General features: G+C 58.8%; 2 protein-coding genes across 2 annotated transcripts in view; one reads left to right on the top strand and one right to left on the bottom strand.

The window, feature by feature from the left end:
- Atxn2 (ataxin 2) overlaps nucleotides 1-8033 on the top strand; it is a 38041-nt gene extending 30008 nt beyond the window's left edge. Inside the window, exons 18-21 of the mRNA XM_013023092.1 lie at nucleotides 3788-3933; nucleotides 5028-5255; nucleotides 7009-7177; nucleotides 7918-8033. Of these exons, the coding sequence (XP_012878546.1) occupies nucleotides 3788-3933; nucleotides 5028-5255; nucleotides 7009-7177; nucleotides 7918-7943 (569 nt within the window). The 3' untranslated portion in view covers nucleotides 7944-8033. The remainder of the gene's footprint in view (nucleotides 1-3787; nucleotides 3934-5027; nucleotides 5256-7008; nucleotides 7178-7917) is intronic.
- Nucleotides 8034-9956: 1923 nt separating this feature from the next.
- Nucleotides 9957-19090, bottom strand: Sh2b3 (SH2B adaptor protein 3; the record flags this gene model as incomplete). Its single annotated transcript, XM_013023091.1, has 7 exons — nucleotides 9957-11097; nucleotides 11201-11372; nucleotides 11462-11676; nucleotides 11759-11850; nucleotides 11929-12014; nucleotides 12163-12264; nucleotides 19064-19090. Coding segments are annotated over 7 exons (990 nt in total), but the record flags the coding sequence as incomplete, so codon positions are not given.
- Between the last annotated feature and the right edge of the window lies 1 nt (nucleotide 19091).

The following is a 19091-nucleotide window of genomic DNA, read 5'->3' as shown; positions in this document are numbered from 1 at the left end:
AAAAAGAAAAGAAAAGAAAAAGCCGAAATGGCACTGTGGACCAAGTGGTAGAGCGCTAGCCTTGAGCTGAAGAGATGAGGGACAGCGCCCAAGCTCAGAGTTCAGGCCTCATGACCGATAAAAAAAAAAAAAACAAAGAGGGAGGGAGAGCTGAAAGATTGTGTTTTGTTTCATGTTTAATGTGTGCGCTGCTGGTGACAGCTCATGACTTGTGTCTCCAAGGTGAACGTGTGACACTCTAGTCAGAACAGGTCTACTACTGCCTGGGCTGGCTTCCCTTAGGATCATGACTTAGGAGAATAGGTAGCTATTTTCAGAATGTGGTTTACGTTGTGATGAGTGGTGTGATTCGAATTTCAAATATTGATGCCAAGGGTCATGTGGGGTAGGAGAATTTGACCCACCTTGGTCGAATTCAGACTGCATGAAGGCCACATGAGTTCAACTGATGCATGAACAGGTCTGGTGGGAGAGTCCCGGAGTTGAGCTCACAAGGACCGCCCCTCCTGCTGCTAGCTCACCCCCTCCCTTCCTGCGCTTGCTTATTCTTACTAATGTGCGCGCGCTCTTTCTCTCCCTCTCTCCTTCCCTTCCTCCCTTCCCCTGCTTCCCTCTCTCCTCTCCCTCTCTCCCCCTCTTTCCACCCTTCCTCTTTCTCTCCCTCTCTTTAGCAGTTCTGGGGTTTGAACTCAGCCTCCCGCTTGATGGGCCAAGTGTTCTGCTACTCGAGCCACACCCCAGCTTTTCCCCATTAATTTTCTCCTCTCCTTTTGTGTCACTTTTAAATGGGCTTTCTAAGAACTATGTTAGAGTCAAATTACAATTTTCTCAATTACCATTTACATCTTATGAGCTAAATGGAAAAAACAAAAACTAATTCCATGTCACATCACCTTGCTTTTTTTTTTTTTTCTTTGCTAGTAGTTCTTTCAGGTAATAAGATGGATTTGTTTGTGAGTTGTGATAGAGTTCATGTAGAATCAACACAGCTTGGTTCCTTGCAGTGTTTGTGCTATACATGCAGTCAGCTCTAGATTCTAGTACTCCATTTTATGTTCATCTTATATTGGCAAATTTACACTACCCAAGTTATTTTTTTAAACTGCCCGGTGAGGACTTGACACTGTGGCTCACAGTGGTAGAGCACTTGCCTTGAGCAAAAGAGCTCAGGGACAGTGCCCAGGCCATGAGTTCAAGACCCATGACCAACAAAAGGAGAAAGAAATAAATGCACTGTGAAAGTGTGCTCCACTTACTTGGAAAACTGAATCGAGGAAGATGACTTGTTCCCAGGATTCCAAGGCCAGCCCGGACCACATCACAGAGACTTCATCTCCAAAAAGAGGAAAATCATCAATCATGAAGACATGACTGAGCTGGGGTGTGTAGCTCAGTGAGTGACAGACAGAACAGGCTTAACATGCTGGGCACTGAGAAGCCAGTGCTGCTGGCCACAGAGCGGGACCTTGTCCTAACACACTACCCTCAGAAAAGCTTTCACCTTTAATTGTAATTTCAACATTTTCACATTGTCCCAGTTGATAAAAATGTAATTATGATAATTGGCAATAGCCATGTTGCAGCAGCCAGGCACCGTGGCTCCTGCCTCTGATGCTAGCTACTCAGAAGGCTCAGATCTCCGAATCGAAGCTAGCTCGTGGAGAAAACATAACTGAGAGGTGCTGTCGCCAGTGAACAGCGATGCTGTCCCAAGCTGTGGCTCAAGTGGTACAGCACCAGCCATGAACGAAAACGCCAAGCAAGAACACCAGGCTTTGGCACAAGCCTTGGCACTGGCACAACATTTAACCAGTTGATTAATTAACAATCCACCACTCCACTAGAAGCCTTTTGCAAAATCTTAATACTTTGCTTAGAAGTAATTAAAAATGGAATTTGAGCCCAGTGTTGGTGGCTTATGACTGTAAAACTAGCTACTTAGGAGACTGAAATCTGAGGATCAGCCCAGGCAGGAAAGTCTGTGAGACTTTTATCTCGAATAAACTACCAAAAAGCTGGAAATGGAACTGTGGTTCAAGTGGTGGAGTTTTGCCTTAGCAAAAGAAGGTCCGGGACAACAAGAAAAAGTTTAGCTGGGCACTGGTGGCTCACGCGGACAATCCTAGCTCCTCAGGAGGCTGAGATCGAGGATCATGGCTCAGAGCCAGCCCTGGCAGGAAAGTCTGTGAGACTCGATCTCAGAAGTATCAGAGCTGTGGCTCAAATGATAGAGCACCATCCTTGAGCAACAAAGCTCAGGGACAATGCCCAGGTCCTGGGTTCAAGCCCCAAAAAAGATCTTTACAAGAACCACCAAGAATCAAACTTTAGTTGTTCTCAATGTCTTTTGTTTTGAGATGAGATCTTGCGTTGTCCAGGCTGGTCTCAAACCGTTATCCTGCTTGAGCCTTTTGAGCAGTGGGGACTGCAGTCGTGCATCACTGAACCCAGCCTTGTGTCAGACCAGTGCAAGTGACAGCTTGTCTTAAAACCCATAAACTTGGTATGGCGGTGTGGTGAAGGACGGTCTGAGAAAAAAAATCCTTTTTCCAAGAAGTCCCACCGGTTGGCACTGTGGTTCCCATGAAGGCTATTTGTCACCTCTCCAAAAGTTACTAGTCCCAGAGGTGATTACGGTAAAGTGTCTGTGCGCACGGGCGCCTTGAGTTTAGAGCATTCTGCTCCCTCTAAACTAGGAATCAAGGAACACTGGTGCTGGCTGTGGACACTCTGCCTTGCCTTTCCCCTTCCTCCCCCTCCAGAAAGGCACATTCATGGCTGGACAAGGCCCCGCCGGAGCTAGAGTCCTCTATCCTGCTTCCCTCCAGCTAGGATGGGCCACAGGCTGAGCCCGCCTGACCCCGAAGCGTGCTGGCTCCTGTCCTCACTGCTGTGGGCTCGGCTCAAAGCAGTCACTGTGCCCATCTCTGAGGAGTCTGGCAGCAGGCATTGCCTGAGCCGCTCAGCGCTCCGCGCACTGCGGGCTCCTCCGTCCCCGAGCCGTGCGGCCTCTTCCTAGCCTTTCAGTTCTTGGAGTTGCTGTTTTGGGAAGCCAGGGACAAATGACTTCGTTCCTCATATCCCTGTTTTGTACCAAGTTATGACTCAAGACTGACATGCATGAAATTTTATCTTAGTGACCACATTTCTACTAAATGGCCATCATACTTCCTTTGAACTTACTCTAGGAAAATTCTGAGGGGTTTGAGCTCTTTTGAAGGGGTCCCGATTTTATATACATTAGGCAGTTTCGTAGATGTTATAATCTAGGAAACCTATGAGGAGTCTCATCAGGGCTGCAGGGAACAAGCTGGAGTGTGGATGCTCCCGATGGCTTAGAAGGGGCTCATTTGATTTGACCCCACGACAAACAGCCCGTGTCTCTCCAGTGTGGCTGTGTGCACGCGTGCGCCTGTCACTGCGGCTCCAGGCGGCAACATGGTGGGGTTAGCCAGGTGGCCCCTTGTGACTGGCAGACATTGTGTCCTCAGGTTGCCAGCACAGTTGGAGTTGGTTTTGCCCACATTTCAAAGTTGCCTTTGAAGGATGCAGTTAACATTTCAGAGTAGTCGAGTCACATGCTAGTCTGATGGTCAGGAAGAGACTGCGGTCCTCATTTTCCGAGCTGGAGGAGGAGGTGGCTGTGGAGGAGGCGGCAGCGCGGGGCGGCGCAGCGCGGCTGTCAGGCCGCTCGCTCGGCTGTCAGGCAGCTCGGGAAGGAGGCAGGCTCTGTGCGGTGGGTTCGGCCGCCATGCGGCCATTGTGCATGCTCTTTTCCTCTCTCTAGTTTCCACAGGCTCCCTCGCTCAGCAGTACGCGCACCCCAGCGCTACCCTGCACCCCCATCCTCCACACCCTCAGCCCTCAGCCACCCCCACGGGACAGCAACAGAGCCAGCACGGCGGAAGTCACCCTGCACCCAGTCCTGTTCAGGTGAGCAGAGTCCGGGCCTTTTGGCTTCTCCACACAGAGGTGATGAGAACCCAGCAGCGCAGCTACACCCCGCCCCTTGCTCGGACCCCGCACGCCCCCACTTGAGCCTGTGTCCTCTCTACACGCCCCTGGGAGGAGGGCGGAGCTCAGAAGCAGCGCCTTAGGGACCTAGGCAGACCAGCGTGATTGGACCAAATGGAACTTACTGATGTTGGAAATCAAATGCAAAGCTCCTAGTTTGTTTGTTTGTTTGTTTGTTTGTTGGGGGGGGTCCGGTCGTGGGGCCTGAACTCTGGGCCTGGGCGCTGTCCCTCAGCTCTTCAGCTCAAGGCTAGCACTCTACCACTTGAGCCACAGCGCCACTTCCGGCTTTTTTCTTTCTGCTTATGTGGTACTGAGGAATTGAACCCAGGGCCTCATGCATGCAAGGCAAGCGCTCTACCACTGAGCCACCTTCCCAGCCCTCCTAGTTTAATATAAAGCAAATTCTTACTTGCTTGGGACGTTGTTTCATTCTTAAAGTTTATATGCTAAGCTTTTTCGTATTTGGGAACTAGTCCTGGGGCTTGAGCTCAGGGTCGGGGCATTGTTCTTGAGCACATGTTTGCTCAAGGCTAGCACCACAGCTCCACCGACTTTTTTTTGAGTCGTTATTTTAGATAAGTCTCATGACCTTTCCTGCCCGGGCTGCCTTTGAACCTTGGTCCTCAGATCTCAGCCTCCTGTGTAGCCAGCATTACAGATGGGAGCCGCCAGCGCCCGGCTGGTGCTATGGCTCAAGTTGTAGAGTGCTAGTGGTGAGCAGAAAAAAGCTCCGGGACAGCGCCTAGGCCCTGAGCTCAAGCCCCAGGACAAGTCCAGAAAATAGTTTCGCAGACGTTTCTGCCCACGTTGGCTTTGAGGAGGAGATGACAGCTGAGCAGTTGGGCTTCCAGGTGTGAGCCATGGACCCCCATTCCCCCATCCCGCCCCCTGCCCCTCCCCGCCCGCCCCCGCGCCCCCCGTGGTGTGTGCTAATGAAAGAAATAGGGAGTGTGTCTGTGGGCGGTGCATAGCTTCCCTCCTCAGCTCCGCTCTTCCCTCTTCCTATCCAGCATCATCAGCACCAGGCCGCCCAGGCTCTCCACCTGGCCAGCCCACAGCAACAACCAGCTATTTACCACGCGGGGCTGGCGCCCACCCCACCCGCCATGACGCCAGCCTCCAACACACAGTCGCCACAGAACAGTTTCCCCACAGCACAACAGACGGTGTTCACCATCCATCCTTCTCACGTCCAGCCGGCATACGCCAACCCACCACACATGGCCCACGTACCTCAGGTAAACCGGCGCGCGCCGCCGCCCTGTGCACACCGAGTGGGAGCTGGTGGTGATGAGATGCGCGGCCTGGAGCCAGTGATCTCCCAGCCAGGAGTCCTGTGTGTGGTGCCACCCGCCCGTCTCCCTCCCCGCTCGGCGCAGTGGCCTGGCCCTCAGTGATCGTGTCGTGGCTTTGTGCTGAGATCAGTGGAGTTGTGATTGGCCCGTCCTGTGACGTTCCCCAGCTCAGTGGAGTTGTGATTGGCCAGTCTTGTGACGTTCCCCAGCTCAGAATGCACCCAGTCCTTCCTTCCTTCCTTCCTTCCTGTGTCTGCTTTGCTCCGTGTAAGCTTCACTACTGTGTATGTATGTGCGCACACACACACGCGCGCGCGTGCACGCACACACAAGGCAGAGTGGGTAGGCTTTTGCAGAGGGAGTCTCAGCAATAAGGTAGCTACACTAGGCTTGTCAGCTCGAGTCCATCACAGAGTTTCAGAGAAGTGTGTCTAGTTGTGTGCCCGGTGCCCTCCCTCCTCTGACCATGTCCGGTAGGGTGAAGGCGTGGCTTGGTACTCGGTGCAGTGTTGGCTGGAGGCTCACAGATGTCCGTCTCCCTGCAGAGCAGCCCTGCCGTGCCCGGGGCTCAGCTGGCAGTGGAGAGGTGTGGTTGCTGTGTGGTCAGCTGTGCGGGGCAAGGGTGGACTGAGCTTGAGGATCGGGCGCTGGCGCTGGGCTGTCCTGGAGGCCCAGGCGCTGTGAGGTGAACTGGCGTTGGCAGAGGTCCCCGCTGCTCCCGCGCTCGCCTCTTGGAGTTACCCAACTCCAGCTCCTGGCAAGAGTGCACAGGGAGGCTTTGGCCCGGCGTGGCCTAGAGGTGTGGCGCACCTGCAGATCCCAGGTTCCGTGGTAGATGCTGAGGAGGCCCGGCCTCTCCTGGGGTGCGTGGCCAGCCAGCTGGCATGCTCAGCGTAGCCGCTTGCTTGGTGCCATCAGCTTCCTGGCGCTGCGTCCCGTGGAGGCCACGCAGCCTGGTGGCTCTGTCGGCGTGGGGCCTTCCGTGCAGGGTGGGGTCCCCACAAGCAAGCAGCTTACCCCAGGGCGGCGCACACGTGGCCGGGGCCCATTCAGATGTGTGGACTTGAGGCTTGTGTGTGGAGCGTGGCGCAGCCTGGGAGGCAGGCAGGACCCCGCAGCCTGGGCTCGCTGAGGCCGCCTGCCAGCCTGAAATGATGAGGACCCTTTCTATCCCCCCAGTGTTCCCCAGCTTCCTCCTCCTGCCCCACAGGGAGGGCGCCGAGGAGAGGCCGCGGCCCTGTCCACCGCGCAGGCCGCGGCCCTGTCCACCGCGCAGGCCGGCCTCTGCCCTCCTGCTCGGGGCAGTGTTCTTGGAAAGCGCGTCCGGCCTGCTGGCGGCGTGGGCTGAACTCTTGCCCTGGTCTAGGGAGGCACCAGGCCTGCACTGGGTCGCGTCCGTGTCCCTGTCCCAGGTGGAGAGGACGTGGTCAGACTGGCTGTGGGCAGCTGGCACCGGCAGCCGGCTGTGTCCTGGGCTCCTCCTCCACCCCGCAGGACCCACCCAAGGGGAAACAGGGCCTGGCCCCAAGCAAACAAGGGCCCTGAGGCCCGCTCCCGCCCTTCCCTGCCAGCCCGGCCCGGCCCCGGCTCCCCTGCACCCCACCCCACCCCCGCCCCACCCAGCGAAAGGAACACAGTGACATGTTGTTGAAGCCGGAGATGTTGCCTGTATGCGTAAAAGAGCTCTCTGTTTCAGGCCCATGTACAGTCAGGAATGGTTCCTTCTCATCCAACTGCCCATGCGCCAATGATGCTAATGACGACACCGCCACCTGGCGGCCCCCAGGCCGCCCTCGCTCAAAGTGCACTACAGCCCATTCCAGTCTCGACAACAGCGCATTTCCCCTATATGACGCACCCTTCAGGTGAGGCCTGTGTGTGCAGGGGCCGCCGGGGCACCCCAGCATTCCGCTCGCACAGTTCCATTGCAGGCAGGGCCGGCGCTTCACGCCCCACACCCCAGAGTAGCGAGACCCATCCGAGTGCGCGCCCAGGTCAGCGCAGGGCCCCGGCCAGGAGCCGAGTGTGTGTGTTCTGATGGTACAGGGTGCTGGAGCGGCACCAGTGGTAGCTGGCGCAGGCCGAGGACTCAGTTGGCCTTCGTGTTACGGCAGGCTGGACAGGGCGGTGTGTCCCCCGAGTCCCGGCAGGCTGACAACGCAGGGGGTTATGAGCAGGTGGCTTGGCGGAGAGCACGTGCGCCCGTGCTGTGTGTGGACTGGTGGAGTGCAGGGTCGGCCCCAGCCCGCGCCCGACGGGAGGATGCCCGCGGTGTCTCGTATGGCTGGCTGCATGGCAGTCACAGCAACACTGGTGCTTGGCTAGCATTCGAGGTGGGGGCGTTAAGGCCCCCTCTCCTGCCCTATGAGCAGCAAGTCTTCTGGGAGATTTATCTGCAGTGGTTTCATGTCTGACTGGTTCGTTTCTCCCCCACCCCACGCCACCCCACCCCACCCCACTCCACCGCGGTGCAGATGGGAGGGGGCGCGCTGAACCTCGGTCTTGCGCAGCTAGCTCCAGGATAGTTGGCAGTTGGCTGCAGAGACACTAGGCTGGTGTGCAAAGGCGCCAGTGGTGTTTAAATGTGCACTTTTCTTTCTTACAGTGCAAGCCCACCACCAGCAGCTGTAAGGCTGCCCTGGAGGACCCGAAAAGCCAAATCCCCTCCTCCCTTCTACTGCTTCTTCCGACTGGAAGCACGGAAAACTAGTTTCACTTATTTCGGTTTTTAAACAATATACATTGATTTCTTGTAACATCCAATAGGAATGCTAACAGTTCACTTGCAGTGGGAGGTATGTGGACGAGTTTAGGAACTTGTGGGCTGCTCCATAATCCCATGCTGTTCCAAAGCCCCCAAGTGCCCAGCTCTGCTTGCCGAAACTGGAAGTTATTTATTTTATAACGGTCCTTGAAAGTCATGAACACATCAGCTAGCAAAACAAGTAACGAGTGGTTCTTGCTGCTATTACCGCTTTTAAAAGAAAATAAATCAAGACTCGGAACGCCCTTTTACTAAACTTGACAGAGGCTCAGTAAATTCTTACCATCAAACTGATGGCTTATTATTTATAAATCAAGTTTGATGAGGCGATCACTGTCCACAGTGGTTCAACTTTTAAGTTAAGGGAAATCTTTTACTTTGTAGATAATATAAAATAAAAACTAAAAAAAAAATTAAAAAATAAAAAAAGTTTTAAAAACTGCTACCAAATTGGTGTGTGTATGTGTGTGTGTATGTATGTGTCTGTGTGTGTGTCTGTCTGTCTGTGTGGACGGGGGCAGGCCACGGCTGCCCAGTGAGGCGGTTGGAATGCCTTCTCTTCTTCCTTCCCCTTCAGTGCCAGCTCGCGTGTCTAGGGAAAGGCGAGGCTGAGGTCCCTGTCCCCTGGGTGGACCAGCAGTCGCAGCGGCAGAAGAAGGCTGGCCAGAGCTGGGCAGCACTGAGGCCGCACCGCTGTAAGCTCCCTTGCTTTCCTCCCTCTGGCCCCTGTGCACGTGTGTGCGGCGCGTGTCCAGGCGTGCCTGTCACCCTTTGGTGCCAGGGAACACTTTAGACATAGTGTGGCCTCCTCTGAGAATTTGCTGCTACCTGATTTGTGGGAAGGCGATGGGGCCTGGGGGGTCTGGAGCCAGGGCAAGGATGGATCGGGATCAGCCAAACAATAACAGATGGAGATTCTGAAAACCTTTTTTAATTCACATAGAACAATTTGTACATTATAGCAAAATGTGCATTTCAAGAATAAGTTACTGGTACAGTACATAAACAATACATAAGAATTGACCAAATGCCTTCTGCCCTGTCATAAGAGGAGCCCAGCCACACCGCACAGCACTCGCGGCCTTGTCAGGAGGTGGTGGGTAAATACGGTGGAAATGTTAGTGCTAACTTGATGCTTTGTTAAGGCCGCCTGAGTGAAGGGACGGCCGAGAGGACCCCAAGCCGCCCTCAGAACCGCAAGGCCTGCACGGAGGTTGTGTGAAAATAGTGTTCTCTGGCCCCCGAGATTTTAACAATTGTTATTCCTCTCTCCTGCATGGTCCAGACATGATCAAAGGCAGAAGATTTATCCCATAGAAAGCCGTATGGATTGCTGGTCTAAAATTCAAGGCAGGTTAGTTGACTTAATTCTTTGGTGCTGGTGACTGAAGTCCAGTGGGCAGGTGGCGTGGAGGTGCTTGCGGCCGCCGACTCCTGACAACTGGTGGGTGGCCCTGCGCGCACTGCCCAGTTTGGCACAGAGCTGAGCTCCTAGTGCTGGAAGCTGCCAGTCCGGCCCCAGGGGCCAGGAGAGGACACATGAGGAAGGGCAGGAGGCAGGGCCTGGGCACTGTCCCTGAGCTTTTTTGCTCAAAGCTAGTGCTCTGCCACTTGAACCCCATTTCCACCTCCAGATTTTTGCTGGCTAACTGAAGGCTTTGCTTTCCTGCCTGCCTGTGAGCTGAGAGCTGAGCAGCTAGGGTTACAGGAATGAGCCACGGGTGCTCAGCTATAGTAGTAATTTTAGAGAAACCTGCTTAGAGAAGATGGTGGCGTCTTTAAGGACTGGAGCGCAGGGCTGATCTGCTTCTTGATTCAGGGGAGCGGTAGGAAGTGGGCCGTGAGTTGAGCAGCCGGCTGCTGGGGGGGTCGCAGTGGCCCTGTCTGACTGTGGGGCTGTCTTGTGCCTGGCGGCTCTGCTGGGGCCTGACCCCTGCCAACAACGCCACTTGCGGCGATGGCTGTGGCTGCCGCCGCCCCACTGAAGCAGCTGCCTGCGGGCGGGCAGCCGCTCTGGTGTGCCAGCTCTCTGGTTCTACTGTGGTTCAGAAAGGGACCTAGAGCCCATTTCTGAGATAAGTTTACAAGCCGGCAGCGCCCTGGAGCCCTCTTCCTTTGTGCTTGTCTCCCTCCAAAAAGCCGCTGTCCACTAGAACACAGTTCTTTATTCATAAGGCACCAGGTAGGCCTGCTCCTCGCCACCCGCAAGGGTGCCGCTCACAGCTCTGCAGCGGCTGCACAGCAGCCCTGTCCGAGTGCAGCAGTGCCCTGAAGGGAGCCATGGTTTAGTTTGGAAACCTGAATCCTTTAGAAAGCTAACCTGAGGTAAAATGTTTAAAGTCGTTTGGCCCTCGAACAGAGCTCCTGTCCTGAAGCTGGGGGGGGGGGAGAAGCGGGGGGGGGGGGATCTCCCGTGTCAGGTGGGCCTGCCATAGACGTGCAGCAGCTACACAGGGGAAGCCACGGGAGGATCCTGGCTTGTTAGTGTTTTGGGCTTCCTGGTGCCATCCCCAGTGGGAAGCCCATGGTGGGCTGTGAGATCTGTGGCCGGGGGAGGAGCCTCGTGGCGCCCCGCCCTCACCCCTCCACCTGTGAAGCTCCAGGACTGGTCCCTAGGGCCAGGAGAGGAGCTAGCCGCAGCGTCGGCCGACAAGAACATCTGTAAACAGCTGAGACCGTGAGGCAGGCTGCTGGCAGAGGGTGGCCCCCAGTCACACTGGGCCGCTCACAGCGGCGTGTACTGGTTGTCCACCGCCCGCAGGTGGCCCTGGGAGGCAGAGTCCATCTCATAGTCCGAGCCCCGGGCGCCACCCCCAGCCGCTGGCTCCAGGTGCCGCAGGCTGCGCGCTAGCTCCTCGGGCGAAGGCACCAGGTGGAAGATCTGCTCTGGGGGAGACACGCGGCCGGACAAGGCCTCCGCACTGAGCCCACGCGGGCAGTCCGTCGGGCCGAGGTGGGGAAGGCCCAGCTCCGAGTCCCAGCGGGGGAGGGGGAGGGGGAAGAAGACAGTGCTGCAGGAGCCTGGACGGGCGACAGAGCACGCCATGAGTCCCCGGCACAGCGCGTGCAAAGCACCCAGCCCTGCTGCTCCCCGCCACGAGCCGGGACAGGCTTTGGGTCCCACCTGGCGGCTGGGAGACGACCACCACGTAGCTGGAGAGCCGGACGTCGCAGGTGGCCCCACACTCGAGCGGGATGGGCGAGCGCTGGAAGTGGTGCAGCATGGCGAGCACCGAGGGGAAGCGCAGGTGCTGCACACGGCACTGGCCGCGCTCCGACAGGGACAGGCGCAGGTGCTGCGACGACAGCAGCGGGGCCGGTGGGCCGCTGCCCCCCTGCCGCGCCGCCGGGGCCTCGGGAGCCCAGCCGCCCCTCACCCCCCTACCTTGGCTCGGCCCTGGAAGTTGAAGGTGAGCACGTACTCCCCGCGCCGGGACTCGCTTTGGCGCACCAGGAACACGCCATGCGCGTCGGCGCCCTGCACCTGCACCAGCTGCGCCGCCCTCACCCTGGAGATGGCGCCGTGGAACCAGGGGTAGCAGGACAGAAAGCGGGTGGTCTTTTGGCAGGCCGGCTCGGGCAGTGTCCCAGGAAACACGCCTGGCGGGGAAGAGGGCCGTGAGCAGCTCCTCACCCCCCACCCCCGCCCGGCGCACGCAGAGAAGGGAGGCCGTGATCCCACCTGTGTCCAGGGAGTCCATGCTCCCCTGCGGGCAGCTGGGGGGGCCGGGCTCCCCTGGGGGAGGGGCCGCCTCCACGTCCACACCGTCCAGCCTGTGAAGGAGAAGCTGGCATGAGACGCGGGGTGGGGCGGGGCGCGAGGGCGGCAGCTAAAGCTGGGGTGCAGCTCACCCTGGGCAGTCCCGGAGCTCTGCCATCCAGGAGTTGAGCTGCTGCTCATCTGCCACCTCAAAGATGATGTCTGTCTGGTCTTCCACCTGGCAGGGCGGGAGGGGTGAGCAGATGGGCTTTCCACGGGGCACGCTCCCATTCACGGTGAAGGCGCGCAGGTTGTCATGGCGGAGAGGAGGGGTGGACAGGTGAGGGGGGGCGGGGCTCCCCTTGGGGCGGGGCACACTCATTCACCTTCAGCACGAAGGTGTGCAGGTTGTCGGGCATCTCCAGCCGGGTGCAGCGCCGGACCTCGCGGATGCTGGAGCAGGCCGCCTGCAGCTTGGGCTTGGAGCTCTAGAGGAGGAGGCGCACAAGGCTCGGCTCTGCTGCCGGGCAGGCGGGGCTGCCCACACCGCCACCCATCGCCAGACATGGGGCCACAGCACTCAGAGCATCGCAACTGCCGCGCGTGCACGGATCACCCGCAGCTGTGACACCCGAGCCAGGCTCCGGAGTGCGCCCTCCTGACACTGCATCATGGCCCTGTGGACTCAGAAGCCAGGAGCCAACCAAGGCTTCCCACGGAGCACCAGGGCCCCAGCGGGGGGCGCAGCCCTCCAGGTGCGTCCCCGCCGCTGCCGCCGCCAGCTCTCTGTGTTTTGCCAAGGAACACAGCAGATGGCCTCCCTGTGTTCCACACGAGCACAGGCCCCCGTGTGCACGGCAGGCAGGCTGCCCGCCACTGCACTCGGAGAAAGCCGCTGGTGAAAGGCTTAGGCCTCAGCCGCCTGCTCGACCCCTCCACACCCTGCCTGGCTCAGTGGGGTGCGCTCAGTCTCCTCACACGGGCAGCGCGCGTGGCACAGCGGGGAAGTGCATCTGCTCGGTAGACCCCACATGCTTGGGTCCACATGGGCAGCTGAGCCCTGACACCGCGACTCTCCCTCCCCACCCCACCCCCCCACACAGAGGGGCCAAGCCACAGGGCCCGCCTCCCTGATGTGCAAAGCTAGCATGGGCCCCGCGGCCGGGCACCCCAAACCAGGAAGACCCTTGTGTGGGCTCCAGTCCTGGGGCGCTTGAACTAGAGGCCTGAGTGCTGTCCCCCGGGCTGCTCTGCCAGTTAGCCCCAATAACGGCTTTTTTTTTTTTTTTTTGGTGGTTAATAGGAGATAAGAGCTTCACAGACTCAGCTGACATTCAGGCACGGAGCTCTGGGCATTAGAGCCCCACGTCACCCCTGGACTGACTGTGTCAACCTGCAATGCCCCCTAGGACCTGGACACCCCAGTTGGCAGGACTCCCCACCACCCACTGTCCCCCTCCACCACAGATGCAGCCATCCAACTCCAGACGCCCCCTCCCTCCGGCCAAGCAGTGCCCAGCGCACACGAGGAAACGGGTGGGAGTGGGCGCCAGGGGGCAGCCCCATGAGGACACGGAGCCCCTCTTAGCCACCAGGGACATAGTGGGTCCCCCCAAGCCTGCCAGGCTCCCGTGTTAAGCATCAGGGCCGCTGCCACTGCTGGCGGCTGTAGGCGGCCTGAGCTCCCAGGCAGTGGCCCCACTGTCGGTTCGTGGGGACCCTGGAGGGGCACACACAGGCAAGAGCCGAAACAATCTCCACTCACTTGTCCCACTCCAGGACGCCTCAGGCCGTGGCCAGCCTGTCACCCCCGCAGAAGCAGGCGGAGCTGCCGGGCTGCCACCAGCCTTAGTGCAGTGCCACGAGATGCACGCTCACCACACCCATGCCAGAGCCTGGGAGCCGGCTCCCGCCTGGCCACCGCGTGCACATGCACACACATCTGCAGCCAACTAGGCTCAGGAAGAGGCACAGAATCGCGGGGCAGGTGCCCGCCCCTGGCAGCCCTGGGAAAGCAAGTCAGAGCAAGGGTGGGGTGGTTTCACCCTGTCATGTGGAGACTGGCCCTGGACAACTGTGCTGTAGACTTTAGAAACCCAGGAAGTTGAGATCTGAAGACCGTGGTTCAAAGCCAGGCTCAGTAAGAAAGGCCCTACAAGACTCATACCTAAAAAAAAAAAAGGTAGAAGTGGTGTTGTGGCTCAAGTGGTAGAGTGAGTGCTAGCCTTGAGCAGAGTTCAAGCTGTCAGCACCAGCAAAACAGCTTCTCTACCTGAGCCTGTCTCACTCCAGCACACAGACAGTGAGCGGATGAAGGAAACGTGGCCCGTTCGTGCCGTGGAACATCTGACCCGAAGAAGGAACAAAATACATGACAGGCTGGACCCAGGCCCCGCAGCGCATGCCTGTCATCCCAGCGTCTCGGGAAGCTGAGATCTGAAGATCATAGTTCAAAGCCAGTCCAGTTAGCAAAGACTTGAGGCTCTGATTTCTAGTTCAGTACTATTAGAGAAAAAACAAAACACCACATCACACCACAGCTGAGGAACAGCACCCAGGCCCTGAATTCAAGCCCCAGAACCCACGCACAGTCACAACACACAAACCCTGGAAAACGTGGAGCTAAGTGGAAGGCCAAACATGGCATCCAGCAGCACACCACGCGCCTGTGTGAACCGTGGGCACAGGCGGAGGAGCGCTGCTCTGGGACGGGTAAGGCTGTGCACGCGCTGTCCCGGGCAGGGTGTCTGGCAGCACTAGCATTAGACCTCGGGGCTTTGCGAGAAAGGCACTGTTCGGGCTGGCTGGGGGATAAAGTGCTTTCACGGTGGTGGTGGTACTGAACCCAACTTTGAACTTAAGAGCTTCATGCTGGCTAGGTGATCTGCTACTTGAGCCACACTGCCAGCCCCGGCCATTTCCGAGGTAGGTCTTGCTTCCCGCAGAGGTCACGGAGGTCACCTTCGCTGTGTCCCTGGGTGTGGCAGGGTGTGGCACAGCACTTGGCCACTGGTAGAGACGGCGTCCCGAGAGTCCCTTCTGCCTGGACCAGCCTTAGACCTCCAGCCGGATCCTCCAGTTTCTACTTCCAAGTGCAAGCGCTGGAGCATTGCATAGTGGAAAAAGATCGAAGACCAGGGAATGCCCCAAGCCACATACTGCCGTCCACAGCTGGTGGGCAGGGCGCCCTGGAGGATGAATGCAGATGCCGGCATGCGCAGGCATGCGCAGGCCACCGATTCCTCGATTACCCAGCGCAGGCCTTCCAGCCGGGGCCTGGCTGTGCCAGGGTGGCGCCATCCGCCACTTCCGCAGCCGGGGGAGGGACGTGGAGAGCGGGCCCCAGAAAGGAAACCAGGCAGAGGAAGCACCTCCCCCCAGCCCAGTGGGGACAAGTGAGACCTTCCTGTGCACCCCATTTCCTCCTCTTCCTCTGCGTTCAGAGCAGACGGGGGATTTCCACAGCCTGCCCGGCCCCTGGGGCAGCCAGCGCCCCCGTGGGCTGTGCGGTAGCCTGCCCGACATCAGCTGGGCGGGGGGGGGGCGCACCCCAGCCCAGGGCAGCACCCACTGCCAGACCCGAAGCCTTGCCCAGGCCCTGGCATCTAGCCAGCCACAGGGAAACTGAGGCTCAGAGAAGCAGATGTCTTGCCCCAAGTGCCACTGCACAGATGAGAGCTCCCGCCTGCGGTGCCGTCCTGACCTCACGCCAGCGATGCCAGCAGCACCCCAACACAGTATTTGTTTTTTGTCGGTCGTGGGCCTGGAACTCTGGGCCTGGGCGCTGTCCCCCAGCTCTTCGGCTCAAGGCGAGCGCTCTACCACTTGAGCCACAGCGTGGCTTCTGGCTTTTTCTACTTACGTGGTGCTGAGGAATCGAGCGCTCTACCGCGGAGCCACCTGCCCAGCCCTGGTTTGTTGGTGTGTTTTTTAATTTTTTTGCCAGTTCTTGGCTGAGCTCAGGGCTGGGCACTGTCCCTCAGCATTTTTGCTCAAACCTGGTGCCCTACCACTTGAGCCACAGCTCCACTTCCAGCTTTTTAGCAAACTGGAAGTAAGAGCCTCCCGGACTTTGCTGCCTGAGCTGCTTTGGGTGATCGCAGGACTCATCCTCCCGAGAGGCAGGGTTACAGGCAGAGCCGCCAGCGCCCTGCTTCCCCAGACACAGCCTCAAATGCACAAGGTGGCAGCAGCAGGTGCGAGGCGGGCGGGGCACAGGCCCGCGCGGGCTCCACCATGCCCTGCGGCCGGGCTTTCTGCGCAGCAATGCACTTTTGAAGAGCAGCTTTGGAGAGAACCCCTAGAAAGGGCAGCACGGGGCACAGGAGTCCTGCTCACCCCCTTTCCTTCCTTCTACCAACCCCGCAGGCCCTGCGGGGCCGGGCAGCGGGGCGGCGCCTCACATCCGCTCTCCCACCCCCGCGGCGTCCGTGCAGCACTCTGCGGGGTGGGCCCCGCCATGGAAAGCAGCAGGCCAGCGCGGGGGCCACAGCAGCCCGAGCCCGTGGAGAGCGAGGGCTGCCGCCCTGCGGTCCGGTCCCCTGCCCTGGCTTCCTGCCGCCTCGGGAGGAAGCGTGCCCGCTTCCTCTTTCCCAGTGGCCCAGCCGGCCTCCCTGCCTTTGTTTCCTGGGTTGCACAGCAACCACACGCACGCTCGGCAGGGCGGGACACGGGGCTCCGCAGCCCTGCAGCTGCGCGACGTGGCCGAGAGCTTAGACCCCGTGCGGGGGCGCGGCGCGGCCCCAGCGCCTGTGCGGCTGCGAGTGCTCGCCGGGACCAGGAGTGCAGCAGCCTTGGGCAGTTGAGAGGTGAACTTGAACTCTCAGCACCCCGGGCCCTGCTCAGCCCAGTCTGTGGAGCCAAGCTCTCTAGGAATTGAGCCACTGCCAACTGTCCACCTGATGCAGGAGGCCACAGGTGGCTCCAGAACTTTCCTCTGATCTACTGCCTCCACTTGTGATGTGACACTTGTCCTCTCTGACCAACCCGCACCAACCCCACCGCAGGGCCTTTGCACCTGCCAGTCCTCCACTCAGAAACCTCAGGACTGACCCTTCCTGACCACGCCCCCGGGGGGAGTGGTCTCCCCACTCTTCCAAAGGCCCGGGCTGGGGAAGGGGCCGAGCCAGCTCCTACCCGCCTGCAGAGGTGCCACTGAAACCCCAAAGCCCACGGCTTCTATACCTGTGCAGGCCGCAGCACCTCCCACCACGGCCTCGTGGGGCTGGGGGGGGCAGCAGCGGGCAGCGGCTGCTCTTCCCAGCCAAGCCAGCCCGCTGCAGCCCCACGCCACGCGTGTGGGCAGAGGTGCAGGCCGCTGCTGCTGAGTTAGTAGGGCGGACCCAACCCTGGCCCACGAGGTGGAGAGCCGTCCTCGCGTGCTGGGACTGCGCAGGGCCCAGGCCTCCCTCGGCCACCTGCGTCTCGGCGCATCCTCCAGCCTGACCAGCACACTGGGTTTGCCCATCCTGCCCTCAAACCAGGCAAGCATCAGAGCGGGGCTGCGCACCCCGACCCCACGCAGGGGGGTGCACCCCAGCAGGGGAAGACAGAGTTTGCGCTCCTGAATCCAAGTCCACACAGCTCCTCCGGCCAACAAGAGCACTCAGGACCCTCCGAAAAGCCAGGCCCTCGTATCCCACGCCTGTCATCCTAGCTACTCAGGAGGCTTGAGATCTGAGGATCACAGTTCAAAGCCAGCCCAGGCAGGAAATGCCATGAGACTCTGATCTCCAGTGAAACCACCAGAAAACCGGAAGAGGCACTGTGGCTCAAGTGGTAGAGCACTCGCCTTGAGCTGAAGAGCTGAGGGACAGCGTCCAGACCCAGAGTTCAGGCCCCACAACTGACCCAAGAAAAGGAAAAATGACAACAGTACAAAACAAAAAACCTCTATTGTGGAAAATGAGGTGAGAAATAACATAAAATGTACAGGAGAGGGCTGGGAAGGTGGCTCAGTGGTAGAGTGCTTGCCTTGCATGCATGAGGCCCTGGGTTCCATTCCTCAGCACCACATACACAGAAAAAAACCTGAAGTGGTTCTCTGGCTCAAGTGATAAAAGTGCTAGCCTTGAGCAAAAGCAGCTCAGGGACAGTGCTCAGGCCTTGAGTTCAAGCCCCAGGACTGGCAAAAAAAAAAAAGTCTGGAGGTGTCTCAAGTGGTAGAGCACCAGCTGTGAGCAGGAAAGCTAAGTAAGTGAAAGACCCTGAGTTCAAGCCCTTTTACTGCTGGCAGAGAGAAAGAGGTGAAGGTGGGGGAGGAGGGTAGAGAAGACAAAACCCAGGCACTTCACGAAACAATCAGCTGTAAACTGAGTGCAGATGGCTCACACCTGTACACCTGTAAACCTAGCTACTCGGCTGAGATTTGAGGATCTCAGTTCAAAGCCAGCTTCGGCAGAAAAGTCTGTGAAACTCTTTATCACCAATAAACCACCAGGAAAACCGGAAGTGGCGCTGTAGCTCAAATGGTAGAGCGCCAGCCTTGAGCTGAAGAGCTGAGGGACAGCGCCCAGGCCCAGAGTTCAAGGCCCACGACCAACAACAACAACAAAAAAGAATCAGCTGGCCAGGCAACGGCAGTGAGCAGAAGCTGCTCCGTCGGGCTGCTGACTACAGAGCCAGAGTCTCTAGTCACTGCCGCAGGCGACACAAAATGGTGCAACCGCTCGGGGAAATATTCAACAGGTGTTAGAGAACAGCAAAACTGAGGTCTGAACTCGGGGCCTCAAACTGAGCGGTGCTCCACCATCTCAGCCACAGCGCTTTTTGTCTTTTTAAGATGAGGTCTTGTGACCTTTGCCCGGCCAGCCGCAGACAGGGGTGCTCCGCTCAAACGCCACAAGTAGCTCACACTTCTGTAGGAGCAATCCATCCGGCTGGCTTTTCTCTAACTTTTTTTGCCTAGCAGGATCCTGATCTCCAGCTCCGCTCGCAGCCAGAGACTGGGCGGTGGAGGCAGGAGGCGGCTGGTGAGTTCTGGGACAGCCGGGGCTACACAGGAAGAGGGGGGAAAGAGTTCCAAAGGATAAACAGCCCAATTACCCATCCGGGGTGCCAGCCCCCTCGTGGAACTCCTGGTTAAGGGGCGCCCTGTACTCAGCCTGTGACCCGCGGACAGCTCGAAAGGGCCGCTTCGCCCCAGCCAAGCCCCGCTGGGGCCGGGGAGGCGGCCCAGGACCTCCGCCCGGGACGCGCACTCCTGCCCGGGCTGGGGACCGCGGTGCCCTGGCGTGACAGCCCTCGGGGAAGGGGGTGGGGTGGGCAGAGGGGAGGCCCCGCGCCTACCTTGGGCGGGTCGAAGAGCTCGAGCACG

The sequence above is a fragment of the Dipodomys ordii genome, unplaced genomic scaffold (genome assembly GCF_000151885.1).
Source record: "Dipodomys ordii isolate 6190 unplaced genomic scaffold, Dord_2.0 Scaffold66, whole genome shotgun sequence".
Lineage (NCBI taxonomy): Eukaryota > Metazoa > Chordata > Mammalia > Rodentia > Heteromyidae > Dipodomys > Dipodomys ordii.
The sequence above is the reverse complement of the archived record's forward strand: the minus strand, read 5'-3'. Positions and strand labels throughout refer to the sequence as shown.